At 42.7% G+C, this 25504-nt stretch overlaps 1 protein-coding gene across 1 annotated transcript in view; it reads right to left on the reverse strand.

Moving 5' to 3' along the window:
• Window positions 1–25504, reverse strand: part of PLCB3 (phospholipase C beta 3) — a 106496-nt gene that overhangs the window by 10858 nt on the left and 70134 nt on the right. The window contains exons 7-29 of the mRNA XM_077287589.1: window positions 22809–22884; window positions 22004–22104; window positions 20122–20288; window positions 19907–20053; window positions 19657–19814; window positions 19490–19572; window positions 18648–18732; window positions 17917–18097; window positions 16230–16334; window positions 16063–16127; window positions 15879–15975; window positions 13530–13614; window positions 11550–11674; window positions 8266–8420; window positions 7999–8160; window positions 7771–7870; window positions 6018–6122; window positions 5715–5803; window positions 4198–4309; window positions 2446–2484; window positions 2158–2359; window positions 1898–2030; window positions 1729–1805 (exon numbers count right to left, since the gene is read on the reverse strand). Coding sequence (XP_077143704.1) covers window positions 1729–1805; window positions 1898–2030; window positions 2158–2359; window positions 2446–2484; window positions 4198–4309; window positions 5715–5803; window positions 6018–6122; window positions 7771–7870; window positions 7999–8160; window positions 8266–8420; window positions 11550–11674; window positions 13530–13614; window positions 15879–15975; window positions 16063–16127; window positions 16230–16334; window positions 17917–18097; window positions 18648–18732; window positions 19490–19572; window positions 19657–19814; window positions 19907–20053; window positions 20122–20288; window positions 22004–22104; window positions 22809–22884 — 2649 coding nt within the window. The remainder of the gene's footprint in view (window positions 1–1728; window positions 1806–1897; window positions 2031–2157; window positions 2360–2445; window positions 2485–4197; window positions 4310–5714; window positions 5804–6017; window positions 6123–7770; window positions 7871–7998; window positions 8161–8265; window positions 8421–11549; window positions 11675–13529; window positions 13615–15878; window positions 15976–16062; window positions 16128–16229; window positions 16335–17916; window positions 18098–18647; window positions 18733–19489; window positions 19573–19656; window positions 19815–19906; window positions 20054–20121; window positions 20289–22003; window positions 22105–22808; window positions 22885–25504) is intronic.

Consider the following 25504-nt stretch of genomic DNA (forward strand, 5'->3'; position numbering starts at 1 on the left):
TTGGATGGTCTGGTGTCTCTTTTTTGGGATCTTGATTTTAGTTGCAGTATTGGAGATGTGATTCTGCGGCACTTTCTAATATATAAGTATTTCAAGATCTAGTGCATAAAGTCCGGAGAAAAATACTGAGCTTTGTGTGGTTCCGATTGGGGAAGTCCACATTGAAAACATAGTAGATAGAGAAAAGTTACTCAAAAGCATAAAAATATCAAAATGTCCTAAATTTAGTGGTAAAAAGTCCATGCAACTCGTTTCAGAACCTAGTCATTAGTTGCAATAGATACACTCGGTTGGGAGGAAATGTGTAATGTGCAGTGACCCTTGACCTCACTGGAAATTAGCCAAAAGTACTATAAAAAGCTAACTGTTTAGTAGGTATACACAAAACATGAAATACAGCAGCTCACAATAGGGGGCCATTGTCAAGCTCCAACTTGACTCATAGAAGATCCCCTAGCTAATTTGGATTAAATCTTCACCATTATTGTTTCAAAAGGCTTAAAGTTCCAGGTACACCAAAATGTGTCATCAAGACATTAACCAATGCGTTTTGGACGTGGAACTGTCATGGTATACCATGATTAAGGATAGAGCCATGTCTGAAATGCCTTGTTTAATGCAGTCTTCACAAACAGCTTGGCGATCCTAGCTGCTGATGGAGGGGTTTGCCACCAGATCTGTCCATCATCATCCTCTTCCAGCTGGCGAACACTGCAATTGAATGCTGAGGGTTTTTTCCCCAATTGGAGGAGAAGGCCAAGTCGATAGGTCTGGTCCATTAGAGGTCATTTTGTATTCTGTAAAAACATCTGCACCAAGAAGAAGGTGGACATTCAAAAGGGTGGAAATCGATGCTGAACCTGGAAGAGGTCATATTGATGGGCAAATATTGGGTCAGACTGCTCAATGGGCAGCACACTGACCCAACAAGCAATTTTTTCCATAAAGACCAATGGTCCATGTGTCAAAAAAAAACAAAAACGCAGAATGTAATAGTCCGGCCTGCGTTATGGACCAAACTAATGTACATCAATAGCAGGTAGCTCATGTCCCCTTCGCTATACAGACAAGCATAAGGAGCGTCATTACCAAGAAGCTCGGAGCTCTAGGAGTGCTGCAGGGATTCCAGGAATGTTGGATTTGTTGGTTTGTGGACCTTGCGTCATCCTGATGAAGGATTGCTATTGGCCATCACACGTGTTCAAGCATATGGAGCCAGGCGGATGTGACTGGATTGAGTTTTGAGATGCCCGTTGTGAACCCTGGCCTACTAGTGCCACAAAATCAAGTTCTCAATACATTTGATCAAATAAAGAGAACCTGGACAACCCCTTTAAAGAGCCATCCACCTCAAAACACCTCTTCTATTGTGCAGTGTCTGAGCACCTAAAGCTAAAAGAGGGGGTCCTGAAACTTAACCTACCCAAAATAATTAAAGTGATCAAAACCAGCCGATAGAACTGAATGGCCGCTCGATACGAGACAGCAATGGGTGCCGTGTAATTCTTTATTTTTCTGCAAGGAACTTGAACATTTACACAGTGGTTGCCCTGAAAATTTGGGTAAGGGTTCCCAGCTATACGAGTTCCTGTGATAAGAAACTGTTCAAGGGCTCCTGATATAAGAAGACTTTCTCCAAACTAGAAGATCCCCCAAGATGCTTCCACGATATATTCTCAAAATTTACGAATCTCTCTGTTAATTTCCCGGCACAAGGGCAGCACTCACTTCTCGCTAATTTCTTTTAATTTCTTGAGCTGGGCGCTATGAGAGCCTTGGGCGACATCTTGTAACTTCTGCACAGCCTTCAAGTAGGGAGTAAAGAAAAGATTTTGTTAGACCCCTGTGCCGAGTGTCTCGGTGACATTGGAGTATTTTGGGGGAGAGAATGGCGCACCTGTTGAAGGTGGATGTGTTTGATTTTCCTTCCCTGCTCGTGTTGTAGTTCTCGGAGCTCCACAAGGCGTCTCTGCTGCTCTCCTTGCAGATCCATCAGCTTCTTCTGCTGCTCCTCCTGCTCTGGCAAGGAACTAAAAGGGAACACGCAATTAATGGAGTCGGGTGGGCACGATAACACAACAAAGAGAGACATACAATCGCTCCAAGAAATGATGGTGCTACCTTCCTCAAGAAGAGTGTATACTCATCTCCACTTACTCTTGTCCCGATTTAGGGCTCTTCCCAAACTTCTTGCGAATGCTTTGGAGCTGGATGAACCTGCTGTTCTGCTCCTTGCAGAGAGAGGACACTTTGCGCAGGTGTTTCCGATGCATGTGGCGCAATTCCTGGTACTGTCGACAGAGCAGCTTCACGAAGTTTTTCTGTAACTTCAGCTCCTCTAAGGATGGAGCTTTCACATCTAAGAGCAGAAGGCAACGTCCATAACCAATAAAGCCTTCCTGATATGAGAGCAGAAGCAAGAAATTACTGCACGTCCTCCATTACCTGCTAGTATACTTGCTATCAGGTCATCTCGTTGCTGAGCTGCGGAGAAAAAGAGATTTATTCTAAGCATGTCAATGAAACAAAGGGGGGTAAGCCAAACTGAAGTGGTGGTGCCGGAGCTGTAGGTGGCACATCGAGGGACCTTTCATAATCAAAATATATTAGTAAGTTGTATGAATTTAATTTTGGAAACACATATAGGTGCATTAAGATGTGCCAATTTCAGGCCGTTAGTGAACCTCGATGACTACAGATTGACTACATAACATGTAGGTCGGCACTCGTTTACTGGCGACAGAATGATCCCTAATACGACAGTTCTGTCCCCATAAAGAATACTACAATATAATTACCGCTGGCATAAACTATCTGATCATCTGATGATAAATTAGCAGACAATCAGGAATGAGCGTTCATATAAAACGCTTGTTCGCCATTTACCTACTTGTCTAAGGGCACTGTCATTCTTCTGCATACCCAATTTCAAAAGGACCCGTCACCAGGTCAAAAGTGGACAGTTTTTGGTCTGATTTTATTCCCGCTGCTCCTTTGAGAGGTTAGTTTTTCAAGTCTGTCATACGGTTGTAGAGATAGGGGTATTTTTATTAGTGGTTCTTTTTTATGGCGTTTACTAAGAGGTGTGTGCCTCACGGGATCCTCAGGGGCGTGTCTTTAGGCTGCTCTGCATTATTACCCTGTGAGCCACGCCCCCTTTATAAACGCCATCATATCTCTGGAACTGTACGGCAGAATTAAACAGTACCAAAAATGTAATACTCAGGGGAACAGTGGGAATAAAAGAAGAGCAAAAACTGAACACTTTTGACCTGGTGACAGGTCCTCTTTGTATAATTAAATTGTACATATTATTACCTTATTCCCTGCATCTTCTCAAACTACCAAAAATATTATGGTCAAACGAGGGCACCAGACTATTGCCGTCTTTGCATGGCTCGTTATGCACTTTTACCCCTCCTTCCCACTCAATATAAAAACCCTGCTTTTGCAGAGACTCCAGATCTTTTAAGCCTTATAATTAGTTGTTGCAATTAGCAAGTTATTATTTTTAGACATCTAACATTTCTATAAAGTCAGCAAATGTTTTTTTTCTCAACTAACTTTGCACGCTTCATAGACGAACTATTGAGTAAACGTCCAAGAGGACATCCGGGGGGCAGCTGCAGAGGCCAAACCAACGACTATCCATATAATACAACCAATAGTTGTATCTTATATGCATACAAATCGATATATCAGTGCTATGTGAATTTATGGAAGAAACAAGGCTTTTTACATAGAGGACTGTCGAATATTCACCGACTGTTACGAATGATGAAATAATTTAATGGTAAACTCGCTGCCCCTCGCAGCTGCCCGCAGACATAAAGCAGCTGCCGGTCTAGCTGTCAGCAGTAATCGCCCCGGATTTCTCCAGTAACACACTGTACTGCACGCGTTTCGCGCAGCAGAATGTATTAATTCCTATTAAGTAGCGGAGCGGACACATAGACCTGCCACCACTTATCTCATTGAATCAACTTACTAAACATTTAACATGGCTGATTTGTTCTCCCTGATGGGATTTGGTTGCCCGCAAGCAAATTACATTTGTTATTTCCAGCTGAAAACGAATAAATTGGGTGTCATTAATGCCGATGCCTATGGGGGGACAATCACTATAAATAACAGAAGATACAGACATGGCGGTACCGCTCGAGGCACCGTCTCTCATCTCCCATGTATAATGCATACCAGGGGGTGGTACTGGCGTGACGGAGGGCTTCTTGTCACACGGGCTCCTGTTGGAAGAATCGCATGTTGTGTTTGGCTTTTTTCTATCTTGCGGTTTTTCAGTGTTGTTGAGCTGCGATTGAGCGGAAAAAAGACAAACATTGGTCAATGCCGGCACAGGTTACACATCAAAGCTCACTGGCAGGTACGGTGAAGTCGGAGTAGGTTAGACAATCAGTGTAGATTTTGACTGATCCAGTCCCCCAGACTTAAAAGGGATTGTCCAGTGAAAACAAGTTACCTATCTACCGGAGAAGTGATAACTTGTAGACCATTGAGGGTCCGGCCACTTGGACCCGCACCGATAGTCAGAATAGGACATTTTTATCCCTATTAGAACGGAGCGCACGCTCGACCACCGCTCCTGTCATTCCCTATGGGGCTACCGAGTACTGTGCTCCATTTTAACCGGCAGCTCCTTAGGGAATGAACGGCATCCAAATTGCTGGGACCCTCATCAAGCAGCAGAATAGGTCACTTTTAGCCCCTACAGAATGCACATGCTCGACCACCCCTCCCTCCATTCATTACCTGTGGGCTTGCGCTCGGTTTTTTTTTTCCGGCAGTCTCAGAGAGTGAATGGAGCAAGATGAGTCTGTTGCACCATTTTGTAACGGCGATAAGAGTGTCTCGTTGGGGATACCATTACCCCTTAGATGCCATTCATAGGCCTCTCACCTAGCCAAATCAGATCTCATGCTTTGCACTGAGGAGGGGCAACACCTCGAAAACACGTGTCTGCAAATTGAGCTTCTGGTTTGGCTTTTAGCCCAAGTCATGTGGCAAGGCTCATCAAGAAAACCAAAAAACTGAGCAGGACTATAAGCTGGCATATGTGCAGAGTGTAAGAGCACGTTCACACTGTGGCCATTTCACAGACCAAACCCAAGAAAAAACAAACAAAAAGGAGCATATACCCTACAGCAAGTAAACAGTAATAATACATGTAAACAACATAGTGTACTTATTTAACGCTATTTTGATCATACAGCTATATAAGCCATCCCACCGTGACAAGGTGTACCCATTGAAACTGTCCCAACGGGTACACCTTGACGTGGTGGGATTTCTTATATACCCATTTTGATCACAGTAGAGTCAACGAAGTACCCCATGTTATTTACAAGTGTTATTACTATAACTTACTGTAAGGTATATTGCTCATTTTTCCTTTTTGGGGGTTAAAGCTCATTAAGGGGTCGATATTGACTTTTAGGATTGCTACTACCAATAGGTGGCGATAGAGTTCAAGTCCTCGTCCTCTCTGAAGAGACTATTTGCATCACTGGAAATAAAAATGCCCCTGTCTACTTGTTGGCGTTGGGGTCAAACCATCACCAATCAGCAAGTGATCACCTATCTAGCGGAAAGGCAATTTTTTTTTTTTTTTTTAAGCTGGACGATCCCATTAATGCACTTGTAATCAATTATTATTTCTTCTAATACCCCTCATGTGTGAATGTCTCAGCACACTGTACCTCGCTTTCTCCAATGAGAGCCGCAAGCCTCTTTGCCCTCTCGTCCAGGCTGACATGTTGGATGGGGTTAATCAGCGCTCTGATGTACTCTACAGCGGATGAAGTTAGCAGTCAGCATTATATGGCATAGAAATTAACGATCAATTAAAAACCATCAGCAAACAACAGGTTAAAATAAAACCTAATTACAAATGCGGTGACAGAAGGTTAAAGGGCGATGATTTTTTTTCCACCCAGAATGGTAAAATGGGAACGATAAGAGACATATTACAATAATCGCAGACGGAATCCGTCATCACTGACCTTGGTGATCATCGGGGATGTAATCATTGGCTTCGGTGTATACGAGAAGAGCCGGGAGACACAGAGGCTGATTAATCTCATTCCTGAGACAGATGTAGTGATAACCTGGTAAGAAAAGGAAGGATCGATCACATGATTATCCATATCTCGCTGAGAACACCGGCTAAGCTTCAGGGGCCTTTCCAAACATAAGCGCCGATCGAGGACGCAACGAGGGCCAGATGTTCCAAAGACAAACAAGAATCTAATTTAATTTTTTCATTATTTTATTACAATATATATTTTGTCTTTCCTCCTGTCTCGCCTGTAGAGGCCAGTTTACTGGAGATAGATCATGTTTAGGCCACTGTAAATACGATCCGTGACCATCCAGCAGATCTTCGCCGATGTTTACAATGGACGATGGTTGAGAACTTGCCTCGTTATACCATCTCCCTTTACGTTTTGCTCCTTATTAATTCATACGGCTTTGACTATGGCCAGTTTATTTAGGGGTGAATGGTCTGGAAACTTTGTTGGCTTTTATCCACATTGGTGGAAAAGTAGAAGAAGCAACACAAAACAGATCTACGTAGGAGGTGTCAGGACGAAATGTTTGGTGCCCGTGAAGAATATCGGGGCATGAAAAACATTGAATAACTAGGAAAAATAAAACAGAACTTGGAAGAACGTGCTCCGGACACCAGACAAGTCAAGAAGCCATGGCAGCCATGTTTAGTGTAAACCAAAGGCCGAATTTCACCAGAAGCACCCAATACTAACTCTAAATCATGTTGATAGAAATGGTATTGTGTGGGGTTGTGTTTTGGCAAAACAGGATTTAGGAAACTCCCCAACAATCATAAACCACAGAGAGTGCCCGAGGCTCTGTCAAATCAATAAATCTCATCTTCTAATGTACCAGAACCATTAATATACCAGTAAACCCATCAATCAATAGCTCAGATAAAAAATAAATGGAGCGTTCTTAATCTATCGACCCTAAAAGCCCCCATACAAATCATAAAAAAGTGGTCCGAACCTGCCAAATTGGCAGGATTATCTCAACATCTGATATGTGCGGAAGCCCCCAAAAGATGATGTCAGGGAAGAGAAAGAGCCAGAAAATGAGATTAAAACCTCCGATCGCTTATTTTCAGGGGAGAGGAGTCTCTGCTAGAGATGTCTGATAGCAACTTTCTCCCTTCTGTCCATAAAAAAATAAGATTGCTAGCCAAAGCTGAATGTTCATGTGTGTACGGGGGATTCGGGATCTGTTGGCCGACTGGACAGCCATCACGTGTGGAGTCAGAATAGCTCTTCATATCGATTCTAACCCACACATTTAGGGAGGTTGTCCGCATTCAGCAAAATTCTGCACGCAGCTCATCCCCTTCCCAGGTCCAGAGCAGTATCTCCGCCATGGCTCTTGGCTCTATTTGTCTGCTGTACTGTTGATGTCATGTTGACAGGGCTGCAATCAATCACTGAGCTCATGTGATGTCTACATTAGCAGAACAGATGAACTCAGTGATTGGCTGCAGCGCTGTTGACATCACCATAAAATAAAGACCAGAGCAGTGGTGGAGGCACATCACCGGACCCAGGGATAGTGTGTAAAGCTCAGTTTGTTTGATTGGAAAGAGGTCAACTTTCCAGATGACGTTAGAAGACACTTCCGCAGATGAGCTGGTCCATCAGCCAGGGGTCCCAGACCAAAAGAGGCTCAGCAGAAAAAGAACAAAACTTTATGTCACTTTTCTTGCAGCCTCACCAGGACGTATAGCCGAAACTGGGAGAATCCTGTGACCGACAAACTTTCCACCTTCCTCAAAGACAGCGATACGAAGCGAGGCGAGAGTTGGGAGCACCACCTAGAGGATTACCAGGATGAAAACATCAGACACCGAAAGGATGGTAAAGAAGTACAATCTTAGAAGAGGAGAGAAAGTGGAAGCCTGAATGTACGGAAATGAGAACATTTCTCAAATTCTAACCACACCTTATGGAATATAAAAGGCTCCTCATCCCACACAGGATTAAAGGAGTTTCCCTGGGAAGTTTTCGTCCTAAACTTCCTTTTCGTGTCAACAGGCAAACCAAACATGTCCACCTCTACATATATTCCAACACGTTTATCGGACAGGAACTGCCCTGAAATGATCTGGGGAGAAAAAAAAATAGAAAAAGAAGACATATTGCAGATGGGGAAAGATTTATTGGTAAAAGTAGCATAGGAGGAGCACTGCAGCCTCTCCTCTTTTCTTACCTTAATTTTCACTGTATTCGCTACAATCCCATCCACAATGTTTTCTGTGAAAGGATCGAATGGCTTGTCTGTTCGGCGCATGAATTCAGGCTTCAGGAGGAACCCACTGCGTCTGTTATACTCAAAGATCCCCATATTCAGCTGCATGGGAAGGTCTACGAGGGACAGAGACAGAACATTATATATATGTGTGTTGATGCAACGATGAAAGGAAAATTCAGCAGGAAGGTGAATGTGGTGGGCCGGCAATGGGAAGCGGGATTAGATATCATGCAGAGCAAAAAAAGAAAACTCATCCCCAGATAGATAAGAGGGATAAAAACAATGCTAGGAAAATGTAGCAACCGGATAATAAAGCAAGAAAATGTAGAAATGCCAGGGAGTCTATAAGATGACAATGCTGTGCATCCTCCATACATTTCTAGGTGGAATTCCTGTGTAAGAAACTCATCCTCGGATAGACAAGAGGGATAAAAACAATGCTAGGAAAATGCAGCAACCGGATAATAAAGCAATAAAATATAGAAATGACAGATTGTCTATGAGATGACAATGCTGTGCATCCTCCATACATTTCTAGGTAGAAGTCCTGTGCAATCGCTACCATTATTAGGGCTAGAATGACATATTGGGAAAGTGCCATCATTTTGACTCAGATTGGACACAAAAATAATTGACAAACCTGCCTTGACTCACCACCATTTTCGAGGCTGTGTACATAATGGAGCATGGCGAAAACTAATCAAATTTAATGAATGAAATGTGCCAAAATTTTGGTAAAAATTGGCAATAATTCTGGGGGTAAAGTAAGTCACCCTAGAGGTGGTGGAAGGGTGAGAAAAGTGTTTCACATGTAAAAGTAATATGCAACAAAATTGTGTCAATATTTTGGAGCTCAATATTGGTCTAATTGGTCAACCAAGGTGCAAAGAAGAGAAAGTGTCTAACAAGGTGGACCAAATAATCACCCAGGGGCGTTATATGTTATACATAGGGGGTGCTATATGTTAAATATAGGGACATCTGCCCGGTCTAGTGTTACGCTGCCTAAAAATAACAAGGTAGTAATGAATTTCCCCCAATTCGGGTCTAATAAAAGCAACGCTGCTAAATAGGTCTGACCCTACAGTCCATCGCCACAGAGACAGACGGCATCAGAGGTGTTTGGCGCCCGCTGACACTCAATTGTGCAGAACTGTGAAATGCCATCGAGACTTGGAGCGTTACCATCCAAACTGTACAAAGCGGAGGACTGGGAGCCGAAGACTAGTTACCAAAGCCAGAAGTACACAGCCATATTTCATACAGTGTTGTTCTGAGGATCTAATATTAGAGCGGGCACCGATTTGTAAATATGGCATGAAGCTATGTGGGCATGATTAACAAATGGGACACAGGGTGAACACTAACCATAACAGAAGGGAACCGTGCTCCTTTTAGTACACACTCTGACAATGGCAAATTATAGCTTGGATTTTCTACAGCTATTGCTCCAGTTTAGGAGCTGTACGCCACACATATGTATGCGCCAGTAGAATTGGACCCTTCATGAACGCCTATTTCACACGCGTTGTTATGAAAGCGTTAAAAAAAAGAAAAAGAATAACTAATAGTAATAATGAATTAAAAAAAGACTAATGGTAATGGATAAGTACACATTGCTCCCATTTATTGGGAATAAAAAATATATAGTCTTGATTAAAAATACCGCTTTGTGTATACAGCACAAATGCAGCTCTAAAGGTCTCCATGGATACAGACTACAAATAAACCCAGTGTAGTCTGATGCCACTCTTAAACACTTTTACATATCTTGATTAAAGGGGTTGTCAAGCATTGTAAACTTGTAGCCTATGAGACTGCAGATTTGTGAATCCTCACATGTGCCCTGAGGAGTCTCTGGTGCTGGAAGTGGGCATTCGTGTGACCACAAGTATGCAACTTGCATACTCCCGGTCACATTCCAACTAGACTTATCCGTCCTAGCTCAATACCAGGCCTGTGGAGTCGGAGTCGTGGAGTTGAAGTCCATTTTGGTGGAGTCGGTGTCAGTGTCATGGAAATTGAGGAGTCGGAGGTTTGGCTTACCGACTGCACAGCCCTGCTCAATACACTTGCATTGGAGAGGTCGCACACATCTAGTCGGCATGTGACCGCATGTATGCAAATCACATACTTGTGGTCACGCGCCCGCCCGCACCCAACAAATCCTGACTGCGCGCAGTGCACACTATGTGTGGATTCACAAGTCTGCAGTCACAGAGTGACTACAGACTTCTAGCCTAAGGCCAGAAAACCTCTTTAAAGGAGTGTTCCAATCTTCGGTCTTTCAAAGCGCATCGCTTCCTGTGCACGCCTGAAGAATGACCGTTTGTACCCAAGGCATGGTTGTACTGCTGATCCCAACGAATTGCTCTGCCATGCTGCTAGCAGTGGTAACTTTACCTCTGCAGCATGGAAGAAGCACAGAGGCATCGAAGCTGGCCAAATCCAGCAATTTGGCTAGATTCAGAGCAGCGCGAGCAGGGAACAAGATGCACATGCTCCTTGCCTAACTAACCTGCCTCTCAGACTGCAGAGGTGACCGGTAACCCTCCATTCCTGCGTACAGAGAGAATTTTTGATAAAAGGTAAATTGCAAAGTTACTCGTTTAATAGAAAGCATTTGCAATTTTAATCCTTTAACGACTTGAAAAGACCCCTTTAATAATCTTGCTTTTGTACATTTTACAAGGATGTTCAACTACATGATCAGATGTTGCAGTAAAAGAAGATCAGCCATAAAAACATCCAACATTTCCATATTCCAAGAGTTTTTGGGGATTGCAGCAGCAGATCTTCTTTGACAGGCTGCGGTATGGAGGATCTCGTTAATGACTTTCTTGCCTATATTGAACCTGTCAGTCATATCTCACGAGGGCTGCTTAGCAATACGCTCCTAGATTTAGGAGAGGTTGGCATTAAATTGGTGCTGACATTTTTCTCTGCCTGGGTGATGGTATTAGGTGTTTCCATGTACTGACGTCAGCTTTCAATGTTTCTATAAAAGGAGATTTATTTGGCTGTTTTTTTAGGAGTTTTAGCGAATACTCTACATTTTCGGACGATGAATTCCATAAATGGGCTACATTTGTGGTTTTGGCAGGTGTTGTTAATAAGAGTTTTCTCAATTCATCCAAATTAATAGTAAAACCAGATATTTGGCACCTGCCGATTGCATAGAGAAGTCAGAAATAGCACGAAACAGCAATTATTGGCAAATATTGAAGAAATCGGAAACTTACCCAATGTCTGAAAGTTTAGCGCCACCATCTGACATCCCGCGTTCCAGAAAACCTGGGGCATGTAATTAGAGGAATCTACCCTCGTTCCTTTGGGGTAAATACGACTCAGCTGCTTCTTGTTATATCTGAGAGCAGGAAATGTGAAGGAAGAAGCGGGTAGAAAGAGAAAAAGTGAATAGTAAGAGAGCCTAAGAAAGATGGAAGTCAAGGGAGAAGGGGGCCATATGGCATGGGGAGAAGTGGATGAAAAAGATACACTGGAATTAAAGGGAATTGGTAGCCAGGTTTTTGTCAGCATGATGTAGGGGCGGAGACCCTGATTCCAGCGATGTATCACTTACTGGGCTGCTTGCTCCAGTTTTGATCAAATCCCTGTTTTATCTGCTGCAGATCTACCAGTTCTCTGAATGCTGAGGTCTGTATAACCCCGCCCACACCCCTGATTGGCAGCTTTCTGTGTACACTGTGCAAGCTGCCAATCAGTGGTGGGGGCGGGGTTGGACTACATGTACATGGCACAACACACCTATAGTCCTCTAGCTATAATCTCCTGCTGATAAAACACTGATTGTATTCAAACAGCAACAAGCAGCCTGGCAAGTGGCACATTGCTGGAATCAGGGTCTCTGTCCATCCATTATGCTGCTCTCAGATTAAATATCAAAAACCTGCTAACAGATTCCCTTTAAAACGTAGCGGTAGATGTAAGCACTAGAGAAGAAATAGTAAAGCGGAATAAAAAACTAACTGTATAAAATAAATAAGGGATTTTATGCACTGCGGCTTGAATAAGTGAACCATATTTTCGCATTTCTTACCAAGCGGTGAAATCACTGGCTGTCCCAAATGTGAGCAAGTTTATCAAAGAGACAAAATAACTGTAGAGATCGGTCAGGAGCAATTAAAAGTGAATCTTTCAGCATAAAATAACTGTGCAAACCAAGCAAAGGCATGGTGCACCCTAGCTGTGACTGAGAACACTCCTTATTAGTGATAAGTGAGCGTGCTCAGCTAAGTTTTTGTCGTTTTGCCCCGGTATATTTCAAATGAAAAATGAACCAATTTAGCAAATGGTCTTCAATAATAATGTCCCACTGGTTTATGTGCACAGCTCCTTTGAAGACCAATGCATCTCCAATGGAGAATACTATAAACGCACACCATGTAATCTGGTCCTGCTGCTGCACTTTTTTGCCTTCATCTGCCTCCTACTTTTTGCCAACCTAACAAATATAAGTTGCAGACATATAGAAGGAAGAATGACTAGGGAGCCAGACTACACAAAGTTTGTTTGTAGTCTGTAACCATGGAGATGCAAAGGAGATTCCAACAAAAAACAGTGGCAGAGATTTAGTGAAGACTAAACTGGATCCATGTTTTAATTTTTGATTCATTGAAACAACAAATTTTGGCTATGAAGGAAGACACAAGTTAAATACAATGTAAAAATCCCTGATCTACCCTGATTCTGACGTTGTTTTCCATTTTGTGCTGCGTCACTCCATTGCAGAGATATTCACATTTGTTTCCTCCACAGTGCACTATGTGAAATCTCTTCTTGTTGAGCAATTGAGCGTTTCTTCAGTCTTCTCTGAGGGAGGGAACTTTCACTCCTTCCTCTCAAGACTGCCTGATCAGCTGCCGAGCTGTGATTGGTCATCATCTGGAAGGGGTGAAAGCACAAGCTCTCAGAGAAGACTGTGAAGAAACGCCCAGTTGCACCACAAGCAGAGATTTCACATAGTGCTCTCCAGAAGAAACAAATGTGAATATCTCTGCAATGGAGCGATGCAGATCAAAACGGAAAAAAAGTGGCAGAATTAGAGGACCTCGGGGATTTTTAAAAGGTATTTAACCAACTTGTTTTGAGCACGTCACCGGTCCCCTTTAATTACGGTAATCTATTCTTTCACACACAAACTTTTTTTATTTTTTTGTTTTAAGATGGAATTTGCCTTTTAAAAGGGACTATAAGGATACTCGACAAACTCCATGGGAGATTTAGTGAGCTGTTCCAGGGCTTTAGTCTCAACAAAGGAAGACATTTCATAATATTTATTCCGCTCTGTGAGAGAACGAAGGGACAGAGGGAGAACAAAGGAAGATGAGGAATGCAGGAGATGAAATGAGAAGACGGTGTAACGGTTAAGACGACACCGGTTTTAGAACAATAAAAGGGATAGGAAAAAGCAATTAAGAAAAAAAATGAAAAAAAAAACAAACAAAACAAACAACAACACACATTATCAACAGCTTTCCTTAACAGCAACATTTGCCATATTTATCCAACCAGAACATTTTAACCCCTTCTGTAAAGTGAGAACGTCCACTTTTTAAAATGCTTTCCTTTTTGATGGACGGTAGTGACTTTAGATTCTTTTATTTTACTACGTTGCTTTTTGCAAAGGGAGTTGAAATGAATAAGCCTGTGATTGTAATGCAAGAGAGATGATGTCTGTAGCCTCCCTCCACTCAGAGATGAAGCTCGGGAAATAGGGACCTGCCTCAATTAATTAAGAATTCCCTATTAACCCCTTAATGACAGCCAATACGTCTTTTAACGGACCTGAGATATAAGAGAATAGCCTCCCCATACAGGTGACAATCCCACAACTGTCCACTGTACACTATAGCTGACAACTTTCTGTATCAGCCACGATCATTGCTTGCCCCATCCAAATCTTTTTAACCCCTTATATGCTGCTGTCAATAGTGACTACATCATTATAAATGGTTAACAGAGTGTAGGGAGTGACTACATCATTATAAATGGTTAACAGAGTGTGGGGGCTTCCTCTTTATCCAAATTGGTGCCCTCAGATCATGATTGTGTGGTCCTGATGTTTGCCATGGCAATTCACGACCAAATAGTGGCCTTAGAGTTTGCGGCTATAGTAATCTGTTCACAAGTTAGAGGCATTTAGGTGGTAAAAATACACATTTTCATTTCTGTCATACCACTTTGCATTAATTCCTGTAAAGCACCTGAAGGGTTAATAAACTACCTGACTGCAGTTTTCAATATGTCAAATATGTCAGGGGGTGCTGTTTTTAAAATGGTATTACTTTTGGGGGTTTCCCAATATATGAGATGCCTAAAGTCACTTCAAACATGGATAAGTCCCTAAAAAAATAAATTTTGTAAATTTCCTTGCAAAAAATGAAAAATTGCTGCTACATTTTTTAACCTCCTAAAATGCTAACAAAATAAAATTTTACAAATGGTGCTGATGTAAAGCCGACATGTGGGAAATGTTATTTATTAATGGTTTGCTGTGGTATGACCTTCTGGATTAAAGGGATAATCATTCAAATTTAGAAAATTGCAAATTTTTTTACATTTTTCTCAATTTTTTATATTTTTTCTAAATAAACACAAAAAGTATTGACCTAAATTTACCATTATCATAAAGTATAATGTGTCACGAAAAAACAATCTCAAAATCACTGGGATTTGCTGAAGGGTTGCAGAGTTATTACCACATAAAGTGACACTGGTCAGATTTCAAAAATTTGGCTCCGTCACTAAGGGGTTAAAGGTATTTCAAAATTTGTGTTCTACACCAGACAGCCCACTTAACGTTTGCAGTAACACAACAGTAAATCGCCCCACATCAGATGACTGTTCTCACCGCTCACGAGAAAAGAAACAGAATACACAGGATTCCTGAAAATACCACTGTGCGCGAGGGCGGAAAAGAGAGGAGCTTCATGTAATATTACCATAACCAGCATCTGTCTATTTCTTTTATTATTTTTTTATATATATACTTTTACTATTTTGTGCCCTTAAAAATAAATAAAATGTAAGATGGAAAAAACCTATGATAACATAATACTGGTTTGGTATGGTGAACAGCAATCATCTCATGAAAGCTTTTACCTGGTGACATACATTAGACAGGTATTCAGCCGAAAGTCATCTCTTACGTCTCCCCCACACACAGGAGCATTCCAGTGTTCCCTATGAAAAAGCCGCTGCCAAAATCATTCGGCAGCGGCTTTCCTTGCTGACTTCTACTGTGGTCTCCTCTGCTTCCAGCGCTCTGGTAAATCCAGCATGGTTGGTGCAGAGCCATGGCAAGCACTTTGGTATTCTACCCATGCCTTTTGTGTGCTGAAGGATGGGCACAGGCCACTAAGCCAGCCATGTTGGATTGAAGAGAACCAAAATGCTGGAAGCAAGAGAGGCGGCAGCAGGAGAAGGGCAGACGTCGGCAGGGAAAGTGACTATATATGCATTATGTGTAATCACTTTTTAGGGAAAGGTTGGGGGGGACGCTTTAACATCTGTACTAAGAGTTCTCCTCTGAGCGCACGTCTACTCACTGTTGGCTACGTCAAAAGACTTGAACTTTACAGGTTCCACGTAGTTAACAAGATTGGACATTTCCTCAGTGGCACTGACTTCACTACTTGCTGTGCCCTGGAAAATAGAAATAAAAAGTCAAATATTAACCACAGAAGCTAATAAAATGGAGACAAGTCACATGTTTTTGGCCATTACACTAACCTCATCGGATTTTTTGGGGTCTGTAGGTTCTTCATCTTCCTCCTCTTCGCTATAAGCATCACGGTCTAAGGAGCACGACAAAACAGGTGTGAAGTTTATAGAGAGTTTATAAAGAGTGCATTATCCAATATTATAGACAGATACGTCCCACAGAATAGAAATCTCACCTATAGACTTGCGCGGTTCTGCACACTTAGGAATCCGCTCCTCGATTTTCTCATCACCATTGGAAAGGGTTAAAGAGACGTCAGCCGAGTCGGAGGCCAGAATGCCTGCAATCAGAGAATAGATATTCGGTACATCACATACATGTTTAGAATTATTGAACTTTTTTCTGCACTTGCAATATGCACACTGTCAGGATTACGCTCAGAACGAAGGTCATGTTCATACATTTGTGCTTCACTCAATGTTCGATTCAGAGAAGCAGATGAGAAGTTAGTCGGCATCTGCCTGCCGGTCATACCAATCGCATCCTTAAGGTCATGTCACGACCGCTTAATCAGGCAACAGAGTGGAATCCTAACAGTGTGCACATTGCAATCTGTAGTCAAAGTGACTGCAGAAGTTTAGCTGAGGCCTGAAAAACTAATAGAGAAACGCTAAACCAAGAAATGAATGTTTAAACTTAAACAAGAAATATAGTTGCTCAAGTTTTTTCATCTGAAACATTTCCTGCATGACCCTGAACAAGTCAGACCTGTAAAGATCCTACAGAGAAGGGCCACGGGGATTCATCATTTGCAACTTTTCTTTTTTTTTTTTTTATCTTGAGGTATTTGCCCTTTTTTTGCACCAAGTTCTTCAAAATAGAGAACACCAATAACAAATTTTTGCGCAAAATAAAAAAAATGCTCTTAATTCTTTTATTTAACTGGCTTTTTTTTAGCTGAAAAAAAAACCCCACAGAAACACAAAATCCTTTAAAAATTTGTCGGATTCTTTAATTGGCGCCAATGCAAAAAACTTACTTCACGCAAAAACTTTGAATGGGATGTGTCAAAAATATGTTATTTGGTAAAAGTTGCATGAGAAGAATCTGTGTAAAACATCTGGATAAGCAAAGTTGAAGAGTAAAAAAAAATAGCAAAAGTAGTAATCTATAGAGAAAAACTATACTAAAAATAAAACAGAGTAACTTACTCTTACAGAAAACTGGGGGGGAACAACAATTTATTGATGGCTTAGGCTAGGTCATTAATATCTGATCGGTGGGGGTGCGACACCCAACACCCCCGCCAATCAGTTGTTATTAGCGCTGGGGGCGGCCGAAAGATCTGAGATGTTGCGGGAACTCAGCAGCTTCATCAAAACTACAGAGGCAGTGGCCCGGTACTGCAGATCCACCTCCTACACAGAGGAAATGATGGATCTGTTGTGTTGTGGCTGCATCTGAGAACTTTTGGCCGCCAGCGGTAACAGCTGTTTGGCGGGAGGTGGCGGGTGTCGTACCTCCATCGATCAAATATTGATGTCCAATCTTAACGATTGGCCATCAATAAAAAAAAGTAGTAGCCAACACCTTTAATTTCGAATTCATAATACACAGAACATCTCATTTATTCCAAATCGTACAACTTAAATCAATGCCAATAAAACCGCCATTGTATAGAGCAAATCTGAAGTTGCCACTAGAAACACATTACGGAACTTGCACTACGAGGCAGGTGCAAAAACATTAAATATTGGACAGCAGAACCTGCTGCAATGTAGTCTCTAATGACTCCTTATGGAAAGAAAAACACAAGTTGGATTTTTCAGCTGTTTTCCTATGTTTTTCCCAAAGCGGAAACCCCTTCAGCACTGTATCCAACAGAACTGAGACACCGAGCGCACAGAGGGTGAGTTTCGTACCAGTAGCGGGCGACTCGGACACACTGGAGGAATCGCTGTACGTGTTGGACGGCTGCTCGCTGACTCTCCTTTTCACACTGCCCTCGGAGCCTTTTCCCCCTACTCGGTGCCTCTTTTTGTTCTTGACTAGGATCTTACCCAAGAGTTCTTGAGGGCTTGGGAGAGTAAATCCTGGCTGGAGCTAAAGAAAAGAATAGATACGTGAGGAGCAAGCAGAAGAGATGGAAACTGCAACAGATAGATAAGAAAATGTGCAAGAACCAGGAGCTCGGAACCGTGGAGGCCCGGGAACCAAGTGACGGTGAAATCGTCCAATTCCGCAGCAGCAACATGGATGGCTGGGTCTGAGCTGTTCAGCAATAGGCCACACGGTTATATAAGATGTGGCCAAGGTGCCGACACGAGTCACGGCCACCAGACACCACCGACTACTAAACTATCTCATAATGAAAAGTTCGAAAACTTCTTAATTTTTACATTAAGGCCTTACATACATCATCATAAGTAGTATGACTTCTACTACGGTTCTGCGACAGATAAGAAAAATAAAAAACACAAGCGAATAAATTGTCCAAAAACGACAACATTCCTGATGTCACCAACGCAAAACTGAAGATAAAAGAGTAAAAGATCATATCAGTAAGAATGCAAAAAAGTGAAATGTCAGCCCATTATGAGAATGAGAAGCGGAGAGTGAGGACAATGTAGCGAGGGAGAACACATCTCCTTACAGGATATTTCTCCAACGGTTCTATTAGGAGCGCGTCTCCAAAGATGTTCCTGCAATACTCCGCCATCTTCGCTTGTTGCTTCGCACTTTAGAAAGAAAAAAAAGAAAAAGATTTTAGGTTTTAAAAACACAAAGAAAGTCTGAGTAGAGAACATAAAAATGACTAGGAATCATAACAGGAACGTGTCACCAGAAAATGACCTATTGTTTAAAATCAGTGTCTTGTGTTAAAAGTATTTTTTACTTAATTTTTGGCAATTTTTTATTTTGTATTGAAGAGTTTGAAAGGGTTAGAAAACATCCTATGAGATCTGAGACTGTCATACACGTCTATTCAGACCTATCAGAGGATTTGGATTCAAGTTTCCAGGGCAAATTCTTCCCCAAGTTGACAAATTGGAATTTCAGAAGATAACTAGACTAGTGAGTACTAGAGATGGTACGAGTTGATTTGCAGGACCCAGTCCAGCAGTCAGGTCAGTAATGGACGGGTGCCCCAAGAATCACCTCTTTTCTGACTGCTCCCCAGGCTCCTCTTTTGTTTAGCCGGCCTGCCGTAACTTCGTTGTTACGGCGTGATGCACATGTGATGTCGCCCCCAGACCGCCTAATCAAAAGAGGAGATGTTGGCAGGTAGGAGGCAGCTTGCTGGATATCACCAAGTGGCCACGTATTATCGAAATGACTGCTGGACCAAATCTTGAAAAATGATTGGCACCACCTCTAATGGTCACAACTCATTATTGCTTTTTTACCAAAGTGTAGCACTTAAGTTCCCTATGGACGTATCCCAAAAGATAAAACTTGAGGCCTAAACATGTAGAAGTTATAAAGTACACTTACGAGTCAACATGGTTCTCAAATGATAAGATAACTGGGAACGGGGAGGTTTTGAAGGCACTTTCAGCAATGGCTTCAATGACTTCCTGTAATAAAATAGGAGGACCATAAGGTAAAAAAGAAAATGATATAAGAAGAACAAGGAGGCACAGATATACTGTATATAATACCTTAAAGGGTATCTCGGTGGTCATAGTGAAACCATGAGTAATAAAGGGCTCTTCATCTTGGGGACGCCCCTTCCAACAGTCCAGCTCAATGCAGCGACACCCGGTGAGCAGAACTTGCCGGTATATCTCCACGGAGGAGTTCCCGGTGAGCTGCCCAGCTGTACAAAAGGGACAGGATATGAAAAAACTAATGATGGCATGTAAAATCTGAATAGCAGCCATGTGTGTGCCCGAGCCCTTGGCCTCATACCAGTGAGGTAGGTGTTGTGAGAGGAGTTGATAAAGTAGCTGGTGAGGGGTTGCGTCATATCATCACTTAGATCCAGGGCCTCCGGCGGCACAATGCTGTTCTCATCCCCACCAAGGAAGCGACTAAAGCCTTCCATGGACATCTGGTCTGTAAGGAAGAGAACGTTCAGGCGGCTGAAGGACAGATAGTCCTTCCACACTGGTTTTCAGACTCACCCCGCTCTAGAAACTGTCTGTTGGGCTCATATTTCTCGATGAGGTGGCGCACCTGGTCCCTCTTTAACGGTGGGAAAAGGATTTCATTGAGTCTTGGATCTCTCTGCTTCTGGTTTATGAAATCCATCAGTTGCTCAATATTTAAGTACGGTTTCCCTTTAGCGCCACTGGGTATGAAATAAAAGAAGTAGATGAGGGTATATTTACTAAGACTCCAAAATTGAAGAAGAAAACGAGGATTCTGGATTAGGTGGAAATCAGAACATTTTTACAGTCGTCACCTCTATGGTACGGGGGTAACCGTGACATCTCCTGCCTGGGACGCGTGTGTATTAGGACAGCAGGGATGCCCACGATGGACACTAGAGTTTTGATCCATTCAATTTCTAATGCTTGATGGCCATTAGGTAGAAAACAAGGGTGAATGGGAAAAGAAAAACAACTAATCTGCCATTGTGGGATTTCTTTTTTCAAGTCACGCACCATAAGGTTAATTTCATTCCTCTTTATTAATTAAGGCCATAGGGATATTAAATTTATTTCTTTATGATTAAGTACTTTTTCTAAAGAACAGCATTTTAGGGCTGCAATTTCTAAGATCCCTAACTTAAAAAAAAAAAAATTCTCTAAGAAGTGAAAGCTTGTTTTTTTTTGCAGTATATTTTTGGTGTATAGAAAATGTATTGTTTGATTTTTAGTTTTTTTATGGGGTAAAATATGCAACTCTGATATTTTTTTTTTTATTGCCACAAGGAATGAGATTTAAGAATTACTGGTAATTATCCGAGTAGGTACGGTAATTAAAAATCCAAAATTCAAAAATTGGCAAAATACAACGGCCTGCAAAAAAAAATAAAAAATCTTAGCGATTCCTCCATTGATCTCTTCATTTTATTTATCCCAACGTGTCAGATATTCAATCGAGACTTTTCTTTGGCAAAATTTCTAAAGCCTCCCCATACACATTTGATAGCCGTTGGCCAAATGATCCTTCAGTCAGCAGCCATGTCTTCTAACAATCTGTGCACATGAGCACTCGGCTCGGAGAAATCAGATCGTTCCTGCGTTCTCTTCAAAGAGTGCCGCTATCAGACCTATGGTGGGGGCTTATCTCCAGGGAGAACATAAGGATCAGCCGCTGAAATTCAGCAGGCTGGATCCTTCTCTGGTCCTCTGGTATGTTGAATTTCAGCATCAGGAGGCCCCATACATAGGACAGAGGGAACATAAAGACCTGTCCCCCAAAAGTAACTGTTGGAAAGTTCACTTTCAGAATAAATTCTGGACTTGATGATATATGAGGGTGACCAATGAGGGTGAGGGTAATCAATGAGTGGAACAGGCTGGCACAAGAGGTGGCAAGTTCTCCTTCAATGGAAGTCTTCAAACAGAGGCTGGACAGACATCTGTCTGAGATGGTGTAGTGAATCCTTCATTGTACAGGGGGTTGGAAACGATGACCCTGGAGGTCCCTTCTAACTCTAACATTCTAGGATTCTACGATTCTATATGTTGAATCATTTTTGATAAAAAAAAAAAAAAAAGTGATACAAGCTCAACTTACCTACTATGAAAAATCATGGATAAATAAAGATGTGAAAAAGTGGTAAGAAAGAAAAAGGTGAATATCAAACGGTTATGGTAAAGCTGGGCTTAGAGTCGACTAGGATTTGGGAAAAGTAGCAAAAATGAAAAGACGTTTCCCTTGATCTCTCTGATCCCATTGTTCTTATAATGGGAAATATTGTTTATTGCCCATGGTCAGATTTACAATTTCAGACAAAAAAAAAAACACCAAAAAAATATAATTTAATTAAAAAACACTAACAAATTTCACATAAAAAAACCCACAACTACCGTACTTCATAAAAACACAACTTACAGCTCCAGTAAGATCTTATCAATGTCCGGACGAAGGCATAATTTATTCAGAAACCTTTCGAAAATGTCAAGTGTGAATTCTTCTGGCTTGATGGACTCACTCTAACAGAAAAAATAAAGTGGCCAATGTGTGAAAAAAGGAATGGTAGAGGTAAAAAGTAAGAGTTGGTGCGAATGAACTAGGATGATCTGGACTGTAATCTTTGGCCGGTGGATGGGAGACCTGAAAACCGCCTACTACCTTTTTTGATTAGTTGGCCTGGAGGATGCACATGTGACGGTACGCCAGGCTGACTAATCAAAAGAAAAGCCGCGGATTGCGGGAGGTAGGTGGTGGTTCTCAGGGCTCCCATACAGTAGGTACAGATTACAGACATGGTCGAGGTCGACGGATTGGGTCCTGGGAATCGATTTGCACCAACTCTAGAAAAAAAATCATTGAAATGCTCTCAAACATACACATATATCAGTCAATGTCACCAATACTAGTGGAAGAGACGATGGCAATTGGGTGGTAGCTAAAGTGTGGTACCATCAGTACTGCCCCGATCCCTGCACTATGACGTTCTGTCATGTCGATCATTCCCAACAACCCCAATAAATCACACTTCAGTAGGATTTGCTTTCATTGATTGTAAAAGGGAAACATGCCACTGGAGTAATCACTCAGGCCTAACATGTCATTCCAAGATGCCGTTTTCCAGGAAAACTATTTTAGGGAATTTTTTTACAACATCTGGAAAAAACAAAACAAAAACAAAACACGAGTCCCTATGGCTTTAAATGTTTTCATCATCATATCCTACCCTGTTAAAGTTCAGCCCGCAGGATTCCAGGGCGGTCTCCACTCGCTTCTTGTCTGCCGCAAACATCTTCAAGATACTAGAAAAGAATGGATGTCGCTTGTAGAAATAGTTGAACAAATTGGGCAGCTTTGTGGTGTACAGAAAAAAAAAAAGACAGAGGTGACCACTAACGGAGGGGTAGAAACTAACGTCACAGAGGTAAAGTGATGGACTGGGGTAGATTTACAGCAGGCGAAATAAGTATTGAACACGTCACCAATTTTCTAAGTAAATCTAATTCTAAAGGTGCTATTGACATGAAATTCTCATCAGATGTCGGTAACAACCCATCCAATCCACACAGGCAAAGAAATCACCATAGATGTCCATAAATTACCGTATACCATGATGTGACCAATGATTTACATCTCCAGTGTGCCCAATAAAGCCAGCATTCTGGTGCAGGTACATTGTGTCACATTTATAAAACAGGTTATCCATTACTCTGAAAATGATGACCTACCCCAGGATAGGTCATCAATATCACACTGACGGGGGTCCAAAACCCATCACCCCCACCAATCAGCTGTTAACAACTAAGGATATGTCAATATCACAGTAGTGGAAAACCCCTTTAAAAAGGAATTGTGAGCGACTATTAATCTACAATCCTCCAAACCATTTATACAACTGTGTAGTTTTTTAATAGAGAAGCTCATTGATTCCCTTATGATCCTAAAGTGCTGCTCCAGCGGCGAGAAATTGCGTTTTGAAGTTCATTCTGGAAGTGCATTGGTGCGTGAGGATGCACTTAGGCTACGTTCACATTTGCGTTGTGCGCCGCAGCGTCGGCGCCGCAACGCACACAAAAACGCAGCAAAACGCATGCACAACGCTGCGTTTTGCGCCGCATGCATCCTTTTTTTGATTGATTTTGGACGCAGCAAAAATGCAACTTGCTGCGTCCTCTGCGCCCGGACGCTTGCGCCGCAGGGACGCATGTGCGACGCATGTCCATGCGCCCCCATGTTAAATATAGGGGCGCATGACGCATGCGGCGACGCTGCGGCGCCCGACGCTGCAGCGCAGACCGCAAATGTGAACGTAGACTTACAGTGTCTCTGTATCCGCTGTTTTCCCTACCTAGCAGCACCTTACAGCTTCTCTGCATCCACTGATTTCCCTACCTAGCAGCACCTTACAGCTTCTCTGCATCCACTGATTTCCCTACCTAGCAGCACCTTACAGCTTCTCTGCATCCACCGATTTCCCTACCTAGCAGCACCTTACAGCTTCTCCGCATCCACTGATTTCCCTGCCTAGCAGCACCTTACAGCTTCTCTGCATCCACTGACTTCCCTGCCTAGCAGCATCTTACAGCTTCTCTGCATCCACTGATTTCCCTGCCTAGCAGCACCTAACAGTTTCTCTGCATCCACTGATTTCCCTGCCTAGCAGCACCTAACAGTTTCTCTGCATCCACTGATTTCCCTGCCTAGCAGCACCTTACAGTTTCTCTGCATCCACTGATTTCCCTGCCTAGCAGCACCTTACAGCGTCTCTGCATCCGCTGTTTTCTCTGCCTAGCAGCACCTTACAGCTTTTCTTCATCCGCCGTTTTCCCTGCCTAGCAGCACCTTACAGTGTCTCTACATCCGCCGATTTCCCTGCCTAGCAGCACCTTACAGCGTCTCTGCATCCGCTGTTTTCTCTGCCTAGCAGCACCTTACAGCTTTTCTTCATCCGCCGTTTTCCCTGCCTAGCAGCACCTTACAGTGTCTCTACATCCGCCGATTTCCCTGCCTAGCAGCACCTTACAGCTTCTCTGCATCCGCTGTTTTCCCTGCCTAGCAGCACCTTACAGCTTCTCTGCATCCGCTGTTTTCCCTACCTAGCAGCACCTTACAGTGTCTCTGCATCCGCTGTTTTCCCTACATAGCAGCACCTTACAGCTGCTCTGCATCCACTGTTTTCCCTTCCTAGCAGCACCTTACAGCTTCTCTGCATCCGCTGTTTTCCCTACCTAGCAGCACCTTACAGCGTCTCTGCATCCGCTGTTTTCTCTGCCTAGCAGCAACTTACAGCTTTTCTTCATCCACTGTTTTCCCTGCCTAGCAGCACCTTACAGCTTCTCTGCATCCGCTGTTTTCCCTGCCTAGCAGCACCTTACAGCTTCTCTGCATCCACTGATTTCCCTACCTAGCAGCACCTTACAGCTTCTCTGCATCCGCTGATTTCCCTGCCTAGCAGCACCTTACAGCGTCTCTGCATCCGCTGTTTTCTCTGCCTAGCAGCACCTTACAGTGTCTCTACATCCGCTGATTTCCCTGCCTAGCAGCACCTTACAGCTTCTCTGCATCCGCTGTTTTCCCTGCCTAGCAGCACCTTACAGCTTCTCTGCATCTGCTGTTTTCCCTACCTAGCAGCACCTTACAGTGTCTCTGCATCCGCTGTTTTCCCTATATAGCAGCACCTTACAGCTGCTCTGCATCCACTGTTTTCCCTTCCTAGCAGCACCTTACAGCTTCTCTGCATCCACTGTTTTCCCTACCTAGCAGCACCTTACAGCATCTCTGCATCCGCTGTTTTCTCTGCCTAGCAGCAACTTACAGCTTTTCTTCATCCACTGTTTTCCCTGCCTAGCAGCACCTTACAGCATCTCTGCATCCGCTGTTTTCTCTGCCTAGCAGCAACTTACAGCTTTTCTTCATCCACTG

This window comes from Ranitomeya variabilis, chromosome 2 (assembly GCF_051348905.1).
Source record: "Ranitomeya variabilis isolate aRanVar5 chromosome 2, aRanVar5.hap1, whole genome shotgun sequence".
Taxonomy (NCBI): Eukaryota; Metazoa; Chordata; class Amphibia; order Anura; family Dendrobatidae; genus Ranitomeya; species Ranitomeya variabilis.